Here is an 18,842-nt window from a genome sequence, read left to right as displayed (position 1 = left end):
TTGTGGATAAAGTTAATCATGTGTTTGCTTGCAGGATTGCACTTGCATTTTGGGAAGAATTCTTTGATTTTTGTTTAAGTGGTGACCTCAAAATCTTGACTGTGGCTCTGCATATGTCGCCATGCCTGTCTTTTACATTGGTTCTTTGCTTTCAGCGATTATTGGAGTGCTGAAGTGTGAAAACACAGGTAGTAACATGCTCAGAAGAATTAAAGTGTAGTTAGCAATGGACGCTACTCTATAAGCATGGGCATGCTGGCAGCCAGTTAGCACATCAGTTGCTTGGAAGCAGTCAATGTACTATTTCTGGCTCTGATGGCATTTAGGGAACATCAAGAAAAGATGTAGATGCTGGTGGAGGATATGGAGATATGAGAGCAACTTGTGTTTTGAAATAAGCAAGGATCACAGGAGGAAAAGGGGGTCATCACAGGAGGGTGAGGAGGCTGCAGAGATGAGGCCAAGGGAATGGAAGCAAAACTCTGTAAGAAAAAAGGCTTCATTACATTTGGTGCTCAAAGAACTTTAGTTTTAATTGATAGAAGCTGCTCAGGAAGCAATGATTACTGCTGTGGCCTGGGTATGCACGTGTGATGTGAAACCAAGGAAGAGATGTTTATTTGGTTTAAACTGTTACAACATTGTTGATCTTAAAAATGCTGTCCTTGTTTATGCTAGCAGATGATCTGTCCTCAAAAGCATTCCCACTCTCTGTATTCTACAGTATTGGAAATTTTTAATTGCACTTGGGTTTTTTTCATTAAAATCTCCTCTCACTTGCTTTCATCAGGAGTAACATTTTCCTTTTTCTGGAAGACTCAAGACCAGCAGGCTAAGTTTCTGCCTGCCTCTGGTGGACAAGTAATTTCCAGTGGTTTCAAAATCTGTTCAAATGAAGGTGAAGGCTCAGTGGAATTTTACACCCGGGGGAATGCAATGATGAAGTGGAAAGCAAGCTTTAGTCCACCAGGTAAATTTTATAATTTTTTAAAATTAATTTATTTGTTATATTTTACTTTATTCTTGCAGAGAGATGTAGTGGTAAGAGAACAACTTCAGGAAAGAGAAGTGGATATATAAAAATAGCTACAGACCTCTGTGCTTAAAAACTCTCTTGATGTGGGGGGAGAGAGAGAGAAACTATGAACTGAAAAACCAGTGATACTGTATTATAGAACACTTGTCATTCAGTAACAGTCCTTGGACCCAATTTCCAGTTGTTTCTGCAGTGGAATTCTTATTGACATCAATAGATTAATGAGTGCTTAGATGGAAACACAAGTGAAGAATGCAGGTCAATCCTTGATAGTTCTCAGTATATTCTAAAACTGGATATGTGTGCTGTCCTCTGCTGCCTCCTAAATTAAGACTTTATTTGGTAACTATCTAACTGGGTGTTTAGTCCTTTGGTCATTTTGTTATCTGTTGAGTGTCAAGTTTTGTATGCCATGGCATAGTATTAATAAACATTTTGGTATATCACATATCTTACTGCTTCTATCTAAACTGTGTATTGTTGGGGAGAGGTATTACCTAGTGACGGGAACAAATTCCTGTCTTTAGTAGTGACAGTGACTAAATCTTTTCCTGCCTTAATTTGACTACCTCTACATTGGTAAAATAGGACTTTCTCACCTTGTAGTAGCAGAGTTTTATAAAGCTTAATAAATCAGTTTAGAACTCTTATTTTAAGAGAAAAGCTGCTAAATGGTAAGAATAATTCATACATTTGTAGATTATCCAATCGAAGTGAAAAGTAGTATTATTTTTTCAGCCTCTCAAGTATAACAAAGGAACTGTGGCAACTTTTAATTAGTCTATTTGCTTGTTTTCCAGTTCTTGCTGTCTTTATGCAGTTCTTGCTGAACTGAGTTTTGAGAAAGTATTGAAGAGACTTCAAATCTTGGCCAATAATACTTGGCAAGTGTAATATATGAAACTGCAGTGAGCCCAAGGAAGAGTTCAGACAAAAGCTAACAGGCATTCTGCCAAAGTATGGGCTTCCCCATGGGTATAAAGACTAATATACATGACATCAGCATTCCATAATTCACTCTTAGCACTTCCTATACAGCTCTATAACATTGCACAAGTCAGCAAAAACTTACTGAACAGGAAAGACTCTAAATGGAATTGATTAATGGATTTTGCTATGACTTTTAATGTTTTGCAGGTCCTTATTGGACTCATATTCTCTTTACTTGGAAATCAAGAGAAGGACTAAAAGTCTATGTCAATGGAACTCTAAACACAACTGATCCAGATGGGAAAGTTTTCTATGATTACGGAGACCCCAGTGCAAATCTACTGACTGGGACAGAGGGAGATCAAACTAAGCGCTACGTGAATGGGGCATTTGACGAATTCATTATATGGGAAAGGGCTCTCACCCCCAATGAAATTGAGCAGTACTTTACTGCTGCCATTGGTGAGTATATTCAGTGTTGTCATAATTCATCTTCTGTAAAGATGCTGACTTAAAAATATTTAATGTGTAGGATTTGTTAATTTTACATCTTTTGGCTATGGAATGTCATTTTTAGAGGCAGAAGTCAGGTATGAATGTCACCAAAATGCTCAGCTGTCTTTTGATGTGCAGTCTTTTCATCCTGGGTTCTAGCTCTGTAAAAATGTCATTAAAAAATTAACCAAGATCTGAGTTATCCAGCCTTTGTTAGATCCCCTAGAAGGGTCAAGAGAAGACATAATTAGACGTAAGGCAGAGAACAGCATTAGGCAAGACTGACTCCGGATTTCTAACTTGCGCTCTGGCTGTTGTGTAACTTTGAGCCAAGTCACTTAGTGTATTCCAGCAGATGTGGATAATAATGGTTATCTCTCCAGTTCCTGGAACGATAATGACGTATTAACTCATGTATGCTTGTGAACTAACAAAAAATAAGCGGCTGAAACGTAACATAAAAGGCAAAGAATCAGGATGAGAGCAAAGACTTTAGAATACTGGCCAGTAACCCCTGTCAGGTATTCTATGGATCCTTATAATAAAATTTTCACTACAAGAAAGACTGTTGCTATTAAGTGCTTGTGTGTAAGTAGCAATTAGAAAACATCCATCTTGGGGAATAAAGCTATGGGGCACCTGGAATATTTGGCTTTGCCAGCGGTTTTCCTGCTTTAATTTATTCTTACTAGGTTACTGAGAGCTAAAGCAGTTACACCCATAATTTCTTGTGCTTTTAAACCCATGGGAACCACTTTCACAATGGAAACTCTGTGAATAACATAGAACTTCTGATGCATGCCTGGAAATGAGAATGTATATGTTTGATTATAGGAATCAACTATATACAAAATATATTTTATCAAAAGAAAAATATAAACTAGTTTATGTAGAATTGAAGTAGCTGAAAAAGAAAATTCTCCATCTGGTATATAATGAACAATCTATTTGCTTTGACACACAAAAAACAGTAATTGTCCTCAACTCTTTTAAAGTAAAACCTTCTTATTTTAAAAGATGACTCTTAAGAAAGTCTTCAAAAATTCTGATTGGGAGACTCTTCATTTGATACAGAAAATAGTTTTAAAATCTTAAAAAGTTTAACTTCATAATGTTCTGGTCTTGTTAGAAAAATGCTTTTGTATTTGGCTGTTGTATCTTTCACAACAATCTAGGGTTACTATAACACTATCCAGCTCAAAGCTACCATAAATCACATTCTTTGATTTGGTGTAACTCGAGAAGAATGTTATGTTGCTAAACTCAAGAGCAGTAGATTTTCAAATTGACCTGATCCATCTATATGTGTGCCCTGTTTCACCGTCAGAGAAGTATGACTTGTATAAATACAAAGAGAACTCTGGTTTTTTTTTTTAACCCCTTGAGTTCTTGTGAACTCGCAGCAACTGTCCTCTGAAGCCCTCTACCCTCCCATCTTCACTCTAACAAATAATCAAGGCATCGTGGAAAGCTCTTTCTATGCATGCAAATCCTGTTCAGGACTTAAGTTTCTACTTCTTTCCTCTATATTTTGGTTTGGAAAGAGCCTTACTGGGGTTAAAAATATCTGATTGCTAGACGTTAATATTTGTAGCTAGCTTTTGATGGATGAAGTTAAACATTCTCAGAGGATATTGGATAGTACAATGCTAATCAACATAATAAACAAAAGTTGTTCTTGGTATCTATTTATTGACCTTGGAGGGGTTGAAGCTGGGCTAATGTGGTTTGACGTAAAGAACTTAATAGGACAGCCTGTTTTATAATAGAATGAATAATCATGTTCCTTTTGGATCCATGTGTAAAATGTGTCCTATGTATGCAAGTACTCTTTGATGGTGCTGAAATACCACACTCCTCACAAATATAAATTCTTGGTAAGACACAGATGAGAGGAAAATGTTATTTCTTTATCATAAATGGCCAATAAATCCCCTTGCACAGAAAGGAACCAATATTTTTGAAATGGAGCAACTGGAAACTATCCAAAATTGAGTTTCTTCTTTCTGTCTGGACAAATCACTTATGACATGCTCATACGGTAATTTTCAATGGATACAGTGCTAGTGGGTGACTCTTATTAGTAAAGCCCATCTGATTAATACCAACCTCACTTTGCTTGAGATCAGCTTACTAACAGCTAATGGAGGCATTATCTATAGTATACTCAAACTGCTAATGAAGGCTGTGTTCTGACTCTTTAACCCCTGTTATTTGTTTTAGGCAAAACTAGCATGTCCCAAAAGCCTTAGTATAGCACCGTTTCTACTGATGTTCTTTTATTTGAGGGTGATGCCTTATTTTTGCGGCAAGCAACAAAAGTATTTCCATTGGCTGTGAATATTTCTTACAGAGGCTTTTAATATGGAAAAGTGTTTCTGAATTTGCCTTCATGGGTGTGATTTTTATTTGGCACACAAGCAATTTGGGCTCAAGATAGAAGTAAACATTAGCATTTGGAGATCATAGTTGAGACTTCAGTCTCACTTTTTCCGGTGTCTTTATGTTCCCAGTCATAGTTTATCACGTATACAGAAATACAGCAAGGTCATACATGAAATTGTCAGAAGTGCCTACAGTTGATTTATTTCTGATAAGACATAGGATTTTCTTTTAAATTTTCCATAAATGCTTTGCATAAATGCTGGGGGAAGAGCTACAGAAGGAAAATGGATGCCAATGTTTTAATTGTACAGTTGTCCTTTATTTATTGGGATATAACACTTGGAATTTCCTGTTTGCAAACAAAGGCTTAATTTTAAGTGTTTAAGACTTAAACTAAATTGCATGGCTCATGTATTTAATGATGATGAAGTAAAATCAATGAGAAAATTAGTAAATGAAATGCTTTAAACAAGCCTGTGTAGCTTGTAAGTGAATAAGTAAAATGCATAGAACAGCAAATATGTTACTTTTTGTTAGAACGGATTCAACCTGCAGTGGGAATATCAGATTTGTTAACACTATCATTCTTATATGTATTTTCCCCAGGTGTGCAAGTTTTGCTTTCTTCAACGCTTCCATGGTCTGTGATGACAACCACCACAAAACCTGTGGTAGGACAGTCCTCTTTAGACAGTAACTCTTTTCTATAATGCCAGAATGTGTATATATTAGAGTTACGGACCCTGCTCACTTCAGAGTTTTCATTGGTGGCACTTATTTTAGTGCCCCAATTATAAAAACTTTCAGATATGCATAGGGAGAATTTTTAACCACTATGGGAAGATGACAATACTACAGAACTCTTAATGTAGGACAGATAAAGGGAATTCATTGTTAAATAAAAATATTTTCTACATTATAAAAAAGGAAAAAAAAATGTAGAAACTTCTGAAATATGTCAATGAACTCTGAAGATGCAGGACATTTAAAAACATTTTGCTAACTTTTCCACTTGTTTCCTTTAAAATTAGAGAAAAAATCCAACCACAGTAATGAAACTAGTTCTAATCTCTTTAGTAAATGCTTAATGAAAAAGGTTTAAAATAACTTTTTCATATGCAGAATACATACAATTAGCTTTAGTCAGCCTACATGCCATTAGCTGTGGCAGTGTGTTTTCACTTTCTTGCTATCTGCAGTGTCAAGGTTTTATTAGTTTTTCTTGTTCACAGAGACTTTCAGAAAACCATGGCAGATAGGACCTGAATAGCTAATGAGAAAAATGAAGCTGTGCCTGATATGCTGTTTATGCTATTTATCTGTCCATGTGCTTTCCTTTTCCCTTGGCTTTTGTAGCCTCTTGTGTGTAACCACAGCAGTCTGCTGTGCCTCAAACTCCCTTCTGGGCTAAAGCAAGAAATATTGACTGCTGTTTGGAATAATTTCTGATGGGTTGTATCTCTCTTCCTTAGCTCTCTACAAACGCCTATCGTCCCATCATAACTAATCTGACTGAGGAGAGAGGGAACTTCCACTCCCCTGACACCATGCTGGGCTACCTGGAGAACGTGTCCTCCAGCTTGCCCAACAAATCCTTGTCAGAAAATACTGCTCTAAGCCTGACAGAGGTAAGTACCCTTCACATCTGTGTGGGGAGCCAGATGACCTTGAAATTTCTCCAGAAGCTGGAATATCGAATGTAGCTTTGAAAGCTTTTGCTGATTGCAAAAAATACATAAGGAAAACGCAGTAGCTATTTTACAGAGTAGCAGAAGGTGAGCTTCAACCAGAGAAAATAGTTTAAGGGTCTCATTAGTTCTTGGGGTTATTATTTAATGCATAAATTGTAAATACCTGGAACCATGACCACACATCAAAAGTAATTATTTAGTGGAGCAGGAAATAGAGTAGGAGAAAAAAATTTGTTAATTTTTTCAGCTGCAAGTGTATCCAATGCAGAATATATAATTCTTAAAAAAAATTTTCAGCATTTCTCTGCATGGCCCAGCTGATTCAAAATGCAACAGATTGACAGTCACCTGACAGGTGCAGGACATGATGATGCTGTAATCAGAGTAGTGACAGCAGCAAAATGCATGAGTTAATAGCAAACTAACTAACTTGGATGCTGGGAGCACTCTAGTTGTGGCTCTATGGGTCTGGCCCTGAGTACCTGCCCAAGGTTATCAATTACTGCTGTCTGCCTGACCTTTCGTTAGCATTTATTGCTCCTGTAGTAAGCTGAGGGTAAGCTGTGCTATGGGTTATTCTTGCTGGACTCTGAAGTGGCAGAGGCACACATCCCACTCTGCTGTGGGAGGTAGAAAGCTGTGGGAGAGGGTCTGTCTGTGATGAGGGGTGTCCTTGGCTTTTGTGAGTTGATAGCTTTATCTTGCACTGGATTCCAACCACAGCCAGGACTCCTGTGTAGACATATCACAAATTGCCACTGAAACCAGTTCATGGTAAGATCTGGTCCAAAGTTTAACAGAGTAATTTATTTTTGTTTAAGCTAAACCACAAATTAAAAAAAAAAAAAGGTGTCTTCTGCAGTCTGAGCTGAAGACAAGGGGTCACGTTCTGCTAACATAAAGTTAGCCTTCTGTAAAATGATGGGCACCTAATTCCCTGATTTCAGCAGGCTAGAAAGCTATTATTACAGTAATCAGCTCTGGTCTCGCTAGTGATTGTTTCTTTAAGCCTACGGGTAACACCAGGGTGACAAGGATTATTTACTCAGACAAACAGTATAAATAAATGCTTCTGAAAGCTACATGGACAGCAATTGGTGGTTTATGTTAAAAGCTTAGCATTTGCAAACTGTAAAGCTTTGATTTCATGAATCACATTTTAATATGTAGCAAAAACCCTTCTAAAAAGCTCTAATACAACATTTTCTTTGTTTTCCTGAAAATTTTGTGTGGGCTCTGAATCGAAAATGGAACATCAACCCGTCAGCTATTGTACCTGTTTCCCACATCATTTCAGTTGCCATTTGGTTGCTCATTCATGCTATCTGATGCTGCTTTGTGTGCCATGAAAGTGATTTGCAGACAGAAATGTGGGACATGATTATCTTTAGCAAAGCTATTTTAGGAAGTAAACACAAGAGAGTCCTGATCATACATGCAGACTCTGTCATTTGTCTGATTGATGATTAAGCTTTGTATTGTCTGCAGCTAATTCCCTGAGAGACAGGCACTGAGCATGCACACTATTTTCTGTAAAGTTATCTCTGTCCTGATTGTCACATGCCTCACAGCACAAGAAAATTTGATTTAAGTGATATGCAATAAACTTTCTGATTACTGCCACGCATTTATAATGCATTGCTTCTCTCAAATCTGACTTGTGTTTTCTGTTATAATGCTGCTCTGCTCAGTAGCTACAGCATTTCTGCTTTCCATCCTTTTCCAGCAGTCTAACACATCCTTTTTGGAGTAACTCTGGAGTGATGCTGTGACCTGAAAAGTGATACTCGCTGAACGCTCAGGGCATATGTGAGGTCCTGGGTTTAGGATAAGGTCTGTGCATGCCAGGTAGAATTCTGCACTGAATGTTTGACAGGGGCTGCGAGGTGTGTGCTACCCAAAAGTAGGGTCATATAGCAAAGCTCTGGGATTACCCTTTGTATTATGGCTTGAAAAATTATGCTCAGAAAAGTATTGCAGCTTTCTTCCATGTTTCTCAGTGGAACTTTTCTGTATTCAGTTGATGCTTTTAAGGCATTTTAACAGAGGAGTTTGAGCAGGAGATGTGGGTTTTTTTGGTTTTGGGTTTTTGTTTGTTTGGTTTTTTAATTTTCTGTGCTCCCTTTTCTACTCCTTCTATTTGTCTTTATCAGCAAGACTCCTTAGGACAGGGACTGTATCAGGCTGAGAACTTGAACAGTTCCCACCATGACAGATCTTGACCTCAAAATCAACATTTAAGCGCAAAAGTTAAGCAGATAATAAATGGTACTAGTGATGGGACCCAGACATTTATTTAGTGCTGTTGAAATACTGTCATCTAAGAATAAAAGAGGTATTAATGTCATATGAGTTTAGATAAAATGGGAGAATAAGTTCACTCTAGTCTTAGTTCCAGTGCTCTCACCTCAGCTGTAGTATAATGATTGCACTTCAGGAGTTTCACAGTGGTGTTACTTTTAATAAACAAACTATTACTTTAAAGTGTCACCATACAGAACAAGATGAGAGTGCTGGCAGGTAGAGATGAATCTGTGACCCAAATGAAAATGGGCTTGTCATCTAAAAATAAACCTAAGAAAATCGTAGCAGAGATCTGCCTTGGATCCTTACCAGGAGATGTAGCTGATTAATAAATAATCAAATAACATAGTGTTATTTATCTTTTAGGCATTTTTAAAAGCTATTGAAGACTTTCTGTTATTGCCCAACTGGATGGATATACCAGAGGTAAGACAAATGGGCTCAGATTTGAAGATTACTTTGGTTGCATAATTCCACATAGATAGTAACGAAACTGGTTGCCTCTATTATTCTTCTTGTTAGGACTTTTTGGCAGAATGGCTATTTACTTTCTCATATGCCACTTTCATATTTACAGTAAAGATCCACAGACAAAACAATTATGTCATTTTCTTTTAGGATGTATTTTTTAGGGTTAAAATAAGGGAACTTTATCTGCTGCTATTTCCACATATTTCAGGATGAATAAGACAAAACTGTATTTATAAAATAACAGATACTTTCACTAAAGTTAGTGTTTAATCACTACCATTTTAGCACTGAACTTTGATATTTAAAAGCATATATTTGATTTGTAGATTGATGTCTTTCAGTGCTCATGCAATATGCAGTAGTGCTTACCTGTTTAGTGAACTGAAGCTTTGAGAGAGATTAAACCTAACATAGGGAAAAGTAACCTGTATCAATATTCTTTCTCTTATAGTCTACCTTCTAGAGAGCAGAGAAATACTTGCAGGAGGAGCCAAGATTTTTGTTTTAAGTCTTAAGGGAGCACAGATTTCAGAGCAGAAAGCTTTTAAAAACTGAGAGAAAGAGAGGCTAAAGTAAATTAAGGTCTCACTGAAGCCTAAAAAACCTTTAAGACAAAAAGATGTCTAATTAATTAAAGTTTTGAGCCTAAAATCCTTGATGATCTCTGATAAAAATAGATCCCAGATAAAATAGATTCATTTTTCACTGAACCATGCATTCACTCTGAGATTTCATAGATCAAGTTTCAACATGGAGGGTTGTTTTCCAGGGGACATATAAATGCTTTGAAAGTAGCTTTGTACTCGGGACCATTTTAATAAAGATGATAGAAAGGCCAAACAGTAGTGTCTCAGCTTATATTCCGATAAAGATCTGATACCAGTCTTTATATATTGTCAAAATTATTTGCTCAGTTCTTGTCCTCATTCTGCTGAATCCTGAGTATCAAATCCTGACTGTCAAATTCTGGTGGGAGCAGAGAGTCATTTGGAGACATTCTATAAAACCTTATTTTATAAGGTCAGGCTCTGGGTGGCATCAATTTGTGTAACACGTTATCCGCTATATGTGGAAAAGGTTGTGGAGAAAGTCATATTTGACTTTGGACGATGGTGAGTTGAATGATGAGTCACACAGGAATTTAACATGGCACCTTGGCATTTTGTGCTATGAAGTGCCATTTCTTTTGTTGTAGAGCCTTCTCTTTCTTCTTCCCTCAGACTGCTCACGTATTTGGAAGTTTAATTCAAACTATTGACAGTGTGATGGCTCACATGACACGCAATGTGGACGAAAGCTCGTTACCTTTATCTGTTGAGGGCACGTCATCTGTGGCAGGTAGGATTTAGCAGAAATCTTCTTTCTGGACTGTCTGGGTGTCCTAAATGCTTCTGAGCTTGCAGCCCCTCCTTTGCCAACATGGAGGAAATCAAACCAGTGTTTCAGTTGTAGAAGGACGACTGTGCAGTTAATTCAGAGGTAATCAACTCTGACTGTACTTGAACCTCCCTGAGGTTATTTGGAGAAGGTTTTAGAATATGAATTCTATGAAATGAATCTAGTAATACTATACTAATAGGCAGTTAAAGGGCACAAAGCTCTTATGCAGCACTTTAAAGTTGCAGATCTCTGGATGCTACAAACCGTAATTTTGCAAGGTTTTTGCAAGAGATTGCAAATGATAGGAATAGTTTTGACCTTTTAGGAGAATTTTATTTTACTATTGTTTAGCAGCCTAGCACCCTAATTGCATCTGCGCCTTTGGATGCTACAGGTAGCAAAGGTAATTTATCTGTTCTGGCATTCTGCTCTGCTTTGAGATCCATGCGAGGTGACAAATAACGTGAGCAGTCACCAGTGCCATTAATCACTGCATGTGCTCTCTTGGACACTGGCATTCTCAAATAAAGCACTGGAGGTCTGAAATAATGCCTTCAAATGTCAGTGGAAGTGTGTGTTATCAATCTGTCTTGCTTGCCCTGGTAAGCTCAGTATTTGAGCATGGGTGAAGTGATCCATGGTATACTAGCAGTAAGGAGTCAGATATAAAAGGCAATTTTATACTCAGGGAATTTACTATATTTTCTGCAAACATCAGGGGTTTTAAACTTGAGACTTGCAGTAGCTATTAGGGAAGTCTAGTTACGTAGTCAAGTAGGATGTAGAGGCTATGGATTTTATCATATTTTTGTTTGGGTTATCACACAGATTACACCTTGGTCAAAATGCATCCTCAGACTCTGAATTTGTCCCACTATCGATTCCCATCTCGAGGACAGAGTTATATTTCCATTCCTAGTGAAGCTTTTCATGAAAAAGGTAAGAAAACATTTAAAGGGAGGAGCAGAGTCATGTAAACAGGGTATCCAAAAATTATTTTGCTTGAAAACAGTTTTGGTTTGCTTTATTTTTCCAAGAAACTAGATTGATCATCACTGATCGTACTGGCTCTAAAGAACCAGCAGTTGTCCTGTTGTACTAATAAATGATAAATGTGGTGGAATTTTCATATTACTTGAATTAATTTTGAATAATACAGCTGGGCCACGGAGACTGAAGCCATTTAAATTTGACATCTTTTTATACCAGAGAAGCCATACTGTCATAAATTATTCTTAATCATGTGAACTGGTTATTTTTAAGAAATTCCAGGATGCCAGATCAGGTATTACTTATCCCTTCATGGAAAATAACTCTTAAAATGTTGTATGAAATTAAACTATAAAATGTCAGTTTTAAGCAATAGCAACTACAGAAACAGAATGAAGATATAAACTACAGTCAAGGCAAAAAGGCAGAACTCAGAAATCCATACCTAGGCTAAAACTTTAATAATCTCAAAAGCAAGGTACGGCAAAAATCTGAAGCTTTAGTCAGGACTCTAAAATAACATTGTTTGAAGTTCATTATCCATGTTTTAATCAGGGATTGAAGGAACCTATTTACAGAAACATTTCCCTGCATCTTCAAATCTGACCTATGTGCCCTGAATTGCAACCTGTGGAATTTACACACCTGGAGACCTTTCCGCAGTCACCTCTGTCGAAGGAGGGTCGGTCCCTTATTCATAAAGTGCGAAGTCAGCTGCAGATAACCTGCAGTGAGAAAGACTCTAATAATTACTGAACCGTCTACCTGATTTGTGGTGACAGCTTTGTTTCTTTGCACTGGCAGGGGGCTCTGTCTGGAGACTTCACTGCAAGTGCTCTGAGGCTTGAATAACTGAATTGCAAACCAACTTATAATGCCAAAAATAGCATGTGGGGGGACTTTTTTTCCTTTCCCACTTATAAAGTCTCTCACCATGCAGATTGTTTTTTTTTTTTTTCTTCAGAACATTATTATGGTTGGTATCCTGAAATGATCCAGCCCATTAAATGTTTAACTCTTTTTCCAGCTAAAGTTCGCTTCTGAGTAATTTCATCCTTCAGGCCACACTTGTTGCTGTCCAAATGAGCTTACCTAAAAATTTATTATTCCACCTCAAACAGTTGACACTATAAATACTTGGAACCCAGCAAAAGGGATAGTGAAAGACATCTGTGTGGCTGACACTTAGAAAATACACATCTCTTTCTTCACTCAGATGATGGAGAACCCATAAATACTTGGAATGGAGGCAGCAAACAGACAACCAAAGTGGAAAATGGTTGCCTGTGTCGGAGTTTCACAAATTGCCAGTTAACAGAGGTGGTGAAATAGCCTTGAGATTACTGTAGCTACCATTGAGATATTGACTCTGGTATGTCATATGACCCTTTCTGATGCTAGGTGGGGGATTTATAGCTGACAACTGATTACTTTAACAACTTATTTTGGAACTACAGGTGCACAGGGCAGGCATCCTTACTCTTCATATCTGTCTCCCGTGCCTTACTGCAAGGTGTTCATACTTTTTCACATACTTGAAAGAATAATCAGAAATCTGTGAAAGCAAAAAAATGAAAGTTTACAGAAGTCAAGGCTCTTAATTAACACAGAGTTTCCAGTCTAGGATAGAAGTGTCTCTTGCTTACAACTATTGCTCTGAGCAATAACTCCTGTTCCCTTTTCACAGCTTGGATTACCATTGTTGGCCTGCTTTACCATAACATGCATTATTTCTTTCATAATATCAACCCTGTGGATACCAAGTAAGTATCTCGGACCTCTAATGCTCTAACAGCTTGTTTATTACCCTAGTGATATACTTTACCACAGACGTGTCATTATCGACTGTAAATAAATTGTGAGCCATAATCCTGATTCTGCAATATTGAGGACATGTAGTCATTAACTAGAGAGAGATTAGAGCTTACATTAGATGTTTTACTTTATGCTGTAGTAAAATAGATTTCCGTAGCGACATGTTTATCTTTCTTTGTCTTCTCTTTCCATTCATCATATCTGGTATTAAATTTCATAATTTTAATCTCTCATAAAAGGAAATCACATCTTTTCTCCTGACACATATAAAGATAAAGCTTGTGCTTAAATGAAACAAGTAAGAAAACATAACATCCCTCTTTAGATAAAATCTGAATCCTAATCCTAGAAACCAGCAAGGTAATTTTACAACAGGAGACAAGGCAATGCTTAAAAGACTTTTTGTTTTATATGCTGCATCAATGAAATCATTAGCAGATAAGATAAAGTAAATGCAGAGCTGTATTCCTCTCAGCAATACAGTTCCCCAGGGAATTTTGCAAGGCCATTCACGTAAATCATTACACTTTCCTTTTAATCTAGTATGACTTTATGTTTTTATTTCATCTATACTGGGGTACATAGATTAATTTACACTTTTTCTCAGTCTTTTCCAATCTGATTTTCAGTGTGTTGTTTATGACAGCAGAAGGAAAAATGCAGCATCTCAGCTGTCGTGAATGTCAGGGATTGCCTCCCGTTCTTTACATACAGCTACACGGAAGGTCATGATTGCAGGAACTCACTTGTGATCTTCAGGGTAAAAAATCATGGTTTATGACCAGACTAATCACATTGAGATATTCACACAGCTATTATTAAATAGCATTTTTTTAATCAAGTAGCAACTTGTACTGTTGTTTACCTTGCTTTCAAAAAAAGGGAACTTAGTAGGTGGCTGTAAAGGAACCATCTCATTAATGTGCAATATTTCTTACCGACATGAAGAAATAGAGGCAATAATTTATGACAGCTTATGTTTTTCAAACAGGAGGATCAGTGCAATTTATTAAGATAATAAGATATAATCTCAAATTCTCGGAGAGAGAATGAGAATTAATGTGGTCTTGACTTAGTTCAAAGTTTAGCAAACACAATATGATTAAAGATGCTGCATGTCAAAACACTGTTCTAATGCATTGTCATGGAGTCCACGCTTCTAGGAGTCTGATACAGCAAAATAAAAGTTATGTCAACTTCGTGAACATTCTCTGAACTTTGTGGAATAGGAAAACCTGGAGACTCATTCCTGTTCCACCAAGTTGTATGTATTTTTATCCCTCATTTTTGAGACGGATGGATCTTGAGAAGGATTTTGAGAAGGGAGGATCTGGCCCTGCTGTAATGCGAAACACAAAGACACTGAAGAAGATACATCTCGTAGAGTTCTATAACTAATCTAAACTACTTGAACTGCTGGCAGTCTGTAATGCACTACAGAATCACATCTATAAAATTCTAGATGCAGATCTGTCCAAAAAGCAATCTAAAAAACTAGTAATACAAGGAATGCTTGCTTAGTGATTTTCCTCTGCGGAATCAAACCCCAGGTATTCAAAAAATGTTTTAAAAATAAGTATGCAGTTCTCTCCTGCTTGGTTTTCTTTTTTATGCTGTACTGCTGTAACTTTTTTGCTTATATTTCAGTAGAATAACAGCACTTTCCCAGAGTAGTTTGTTTTAAAGACCTTCTTTTATGTTCCTTCTAGCACTGGGATACTTGAACACCTGTAATTTGAAGCCTGTCCGTTTTCTTTTTAAGGGCATTTTTTTTTCCTTTGTGGTGGAAACCTAAAACCAAAACTCATGGAGCTTTTGTGCTGTACAGACAGATGACTTCTATTTTCAGACTACATAAATAGCAGTTTCTAAGGGGAGTTAGTTTTGATTCTTTAAAAAAAAAAAATCAAAACAAAAGGTTTTGAGCCCAGTTCTGCTCCCGCTTATACACAGTTTGTGTAAAGCTGTAGTAATCTCACTGAAGGTAATCGGCTGACAGACTCACTGCCATCTAACACCCAGGCCACAGTGAAGAAAGGCTTGTGTATGCAAGCACGAAACACAAAACACTGTTTCTTGCTCGTGGTGAGGTTTTTTCACACCTCAAAATTAATCTACCTATTTAAAGTTAAAATGGCAGATTATAGGCATGGAAAAAACGTCCATCCTGTTAATTTGTGTAGGAGAAATCTCAAAATGTCAGATAGCAGTCTTAATGTTACAAGTCCTTCTCTAAACTTTTCATATAAGAGTAGCAAAATCCGCCCTAAGATTAACAAATTCGAATCACATGCTGGTTACTGGGAGCAGAAGTAATCTCCAATACTGATGTTTTTCCATGGTTAGCACTAAGGACTGGTGCTTGGGCTTGTGCTCTATGAGTTCTGTTTTATTTGACCTTGCTGAGGGACTGAACAAAGTTATTTTAATGTCTGATGCTTTTTTTTCTTTTCCCTGAAAGAAAAACAAGAAACCATTGCAAACAGGTGGCAGATGTAAATAAGATGGGTTTTTTAATGTGCTTTGTAAATTGGCTCTTTCCAATGGTGTGCTATGTTTGGAAACCCACACTGATGGTTAATTTGCCATGGCTCGTGTTTCTCACAGTGAATGCCATTCTTTCACAGAGTGAAGAGGTGGATGACAGAGACCATTTCACTCCTGCGCAGTTTCTTACTGATGGTGTAAAAAACTTTACCCTACAGCCAAATAGATCTTAGTTACTCCTAAATGTGTAAAAATGCCAAAGTCATAAGTTTTAGCTGAAAGCAGAAATAAAAGGGTTCTTAGGTATTGCAAAGTTACTTCAGCCTAGAAAAAAAAATTACCTGGACTAATCAGACGTTTAGTCAGGTTCAGCTGTTTGTATTGTGACCTGAGTTAGTCTCTAACAAACCTAACTGGACATAATCCATTTTTCAAAGTAAAGCTATAAGTTACTTCTAAATATATTCCTACGTATATTTTTATAGCATTATATCTGTGTCTTACACACTAATATGTATGTTTAATTAAACATCCTGAAATCCCCCAAGTTTTCTCCTCACTTAGATTGCTTTGCTTAGTTTATTTTTAGATCCCTTACTTCGTAGGATTCTCATTATCTAAAGCACTTTCAGCAAGGTTTATAAACATTTGCAAAAGAGGAGCAGAACGAAGGAATACTTATGATACCAAGTCTCCTAACGTCCCTATACTTTGTAGCTGTTGTTTCTAGTCCTGTAGGATCCTTTGGGGCCAGATCTTGCTCCCCTATAGAAATTAATTGACTTGAATAGCAAAAGGAGTTCCTGTGTTCCTGTTGGTGTGGGTGTTGTGGGTAAGCAAAAAAATGTTGTTCTACTTCCTTAATATATTTGTTTCTTTCCAAGGATTACTGAAGCTGCTGCCTACAAAGGTTATATGATCTCAGCAACCAGTTATCTTATCTCTATCAAAGTGGAACCTCTGCCCAAGTTGTCCCACAATCTGTCAGGATCTCCTCTTATTACTATCCAGCTCACCCACAAATTGGTAAGTGAACAGTTTAGGCTATTGTCAGGGCTGTTCAGAACTTCAGCGTATATGACTACTTTGGGCTTGTCTTATAATTTTTGTAGGCATTTTTAGTAGCAATTCAGATGGCATTTGTGACTACAACATTATGTTTTTCTAACCATTACGCTTCAATGACTTCTGTTTCCATCACTGCAAAAGTCTGATTAGTGCACATGTTGTAAAAGAAGGTGAAATGACAAGTATAGCTTTAGGCATTTCTGTATGTATTGTTCTATGGATGTGTTTGTGCAATCTAGAATAGGATGGTATGAATTACTGCTTTCTCATTAGAGCTGTCAAAAACAAGAACTCACTCATGGTTTTTGCTTTTTGGTCTTAATCCACACTGAGATAACTGAGGTGTTTTGAATGTTCTCATGTAAAAACCCAGAGAAGGAACTCCTCCAAGGGCAGATACAAGTACGATGGGCAGAACATCTTCTGGGGTAGGAGTGGAGCAGGTTCAAATCCCTATCCTAGTGTGAACTGCCCTTTCTAGAGAGCAGAGCATTCTGAATCTGAGAAACAAGAGACAAGAAATATGAAAATCTGAGAAAACTTGGAGACAAGTTTTATTCAAATTGATCGATTACTGTAAGACATTTCAGTTTCACCAAATTGGTGTATTTCAGGAAGAAACTGGAAAAATATCTGGTTTTGTTTGCTCTTGGAGAAAAAGGCAAGGCATCTCTTTCTGTCTTGTCAGTGGAATGGAGAATAGTTGGGTTTCCTAGAAAACATCTTAGATGTTCTTCTGAATATTTTATCATATTTTTCTTTTAACGGCTGTTTTCAAACCGGTTTATCTTTCTCCTGTTGGGCTTCTGATAGAGTAGGCTACAGAAAACAAATATATGAAAAAACCCTAAGGCATAGAAATGAAAAGTGTTGTTTTGCTGACAGTTTTTCAAACTAAGGACTCTCCTGAATGTCCCTAGTGGCCTCTTAGAAGAACATATTTTGTGTAAATCATTTATAAAATGTACTTTGCTTTCTTTATTCAGGTACCTCCTCATGCTTTAATATGATGATTTACTAGCAGGCTGTTAAACAAATCTGTGTCTTTTCCTTTATGCCTGTTGACTTTCACTGTGAAGATCACTGTGATCTTGGTGTATACAGATAGAAATTCTACGTTTATCATCTGTCTCTCTCTCTGTTTCAGTTAGCAGAATCCATGAGAAAGTGGTATGAACACATCTGTCTAACATACTGTATGACAGATACAGGTTGATTGGGAGTTTCAGGCTCTACCTAGAGCAGTGTGTGCTTTATACTGTGCTCTTCCAGAGCTCTTATTGCTAATTGGCAATGCATTCACAGCTGGCCATCTATTATGTACCATAATATTTTTACAGTTACTTCTATTTTAGGGAGTGTTCAGGTCTTACTAATCCTCCTAACCCCTGTTCAGATGTGACTTGGTTTCGGTGTTTGAGATTTTTTTTTGTGTGTGTCTGTGTTTTTGTTTGTTTTTTTTTTAATTTATTTTATTTTTTCAGATCCTCACAGGAAATGGGGAAATTTATCCCATTGTGTTAACAGCATTGAAAAAGTAGCTTAGTGCTGTCTGAAATCAGTCCATAAATACACGTCAATGCATTTGTGTTTAAAGTGCTGATAATTTTAATTGCAAGGGGGGAAATATTAGAAATATTTCTAAATGTGCAGTGAGCATGGTCTTAAACTCTGCTCACTAAACTGTACTGGGATAATAAATGTGCTAGATCTTGCTGTTACCCATACAAGCCTGAAAGGAGACGGATAAAGCACAAGCCGCCGCCCTCTGAAAGGCTAAAAGACTCTTT

General features: G+C 37.1%; 1 protein-coding gene across 1 annotated transcript in view; it reads left to right on the top strand.

Annotated features, from left to right (window-relative positions):
• ADGRD1 (adhesion G protein-coupled receptor D1) overlaps window positions 1-18,842 on the top strand; it is a 154,287-nt gene that overhangs the window by 13,629 nt on the left and 121,816 nt on the right. Inside the window, exons 5-13 of the mRNA XM_074606508.1 lie at window positions 791-970; window positions 2,174-2,428; window positions 5,453-5,517; window positions 6,319-6,474; window positions 9,208-9,267; window positions 10,533-10,650; window positions 11,521-11,631; window positions 13,370-13,445; window positions 16,869-17,010. Coding sequence (XP_074462609.1) covers window positions 791-970; window positions 2,174-2,428; window positions 5,453-5,517; window positions 6,319-6,474; window positions 9,208-9,267; window positions 10,533-10,650; window positions 11,521-11,631; window positions 13,370-13,445; window positions 16,869-17,010 — 1,163 coding nt within the window. The remainder of the gene's footprint in view (window positions 1-790; window positions 971-2,173; window positions 2,429-5,452; window positions 5,518-6,318; window positions 6,475-9,207; window positions 9,268-10,532; window positions 10,651-11,520; window positions 11,632-13,369; window positions 13,446-16,868; window positions 17,011-18,842) is intronic.

The sequence above is a fragment of the Larus michahellis genome, chromosome 13 (assembly GCF_964199755.1).
Source record: "Larus michahellis chromosome 13, bLarMic1.1, whole genome shotgun sequence".
In the NCBI taxonomy this organism is placed as follows: Eukaryota; Metazoa; Chordata; class Aves; order Charadriiformes; family Laridae; genus Larus; species Larus michahellis.
This window is presented reverse-complemented; position numbering and strand designations above follow the sequence as displayed.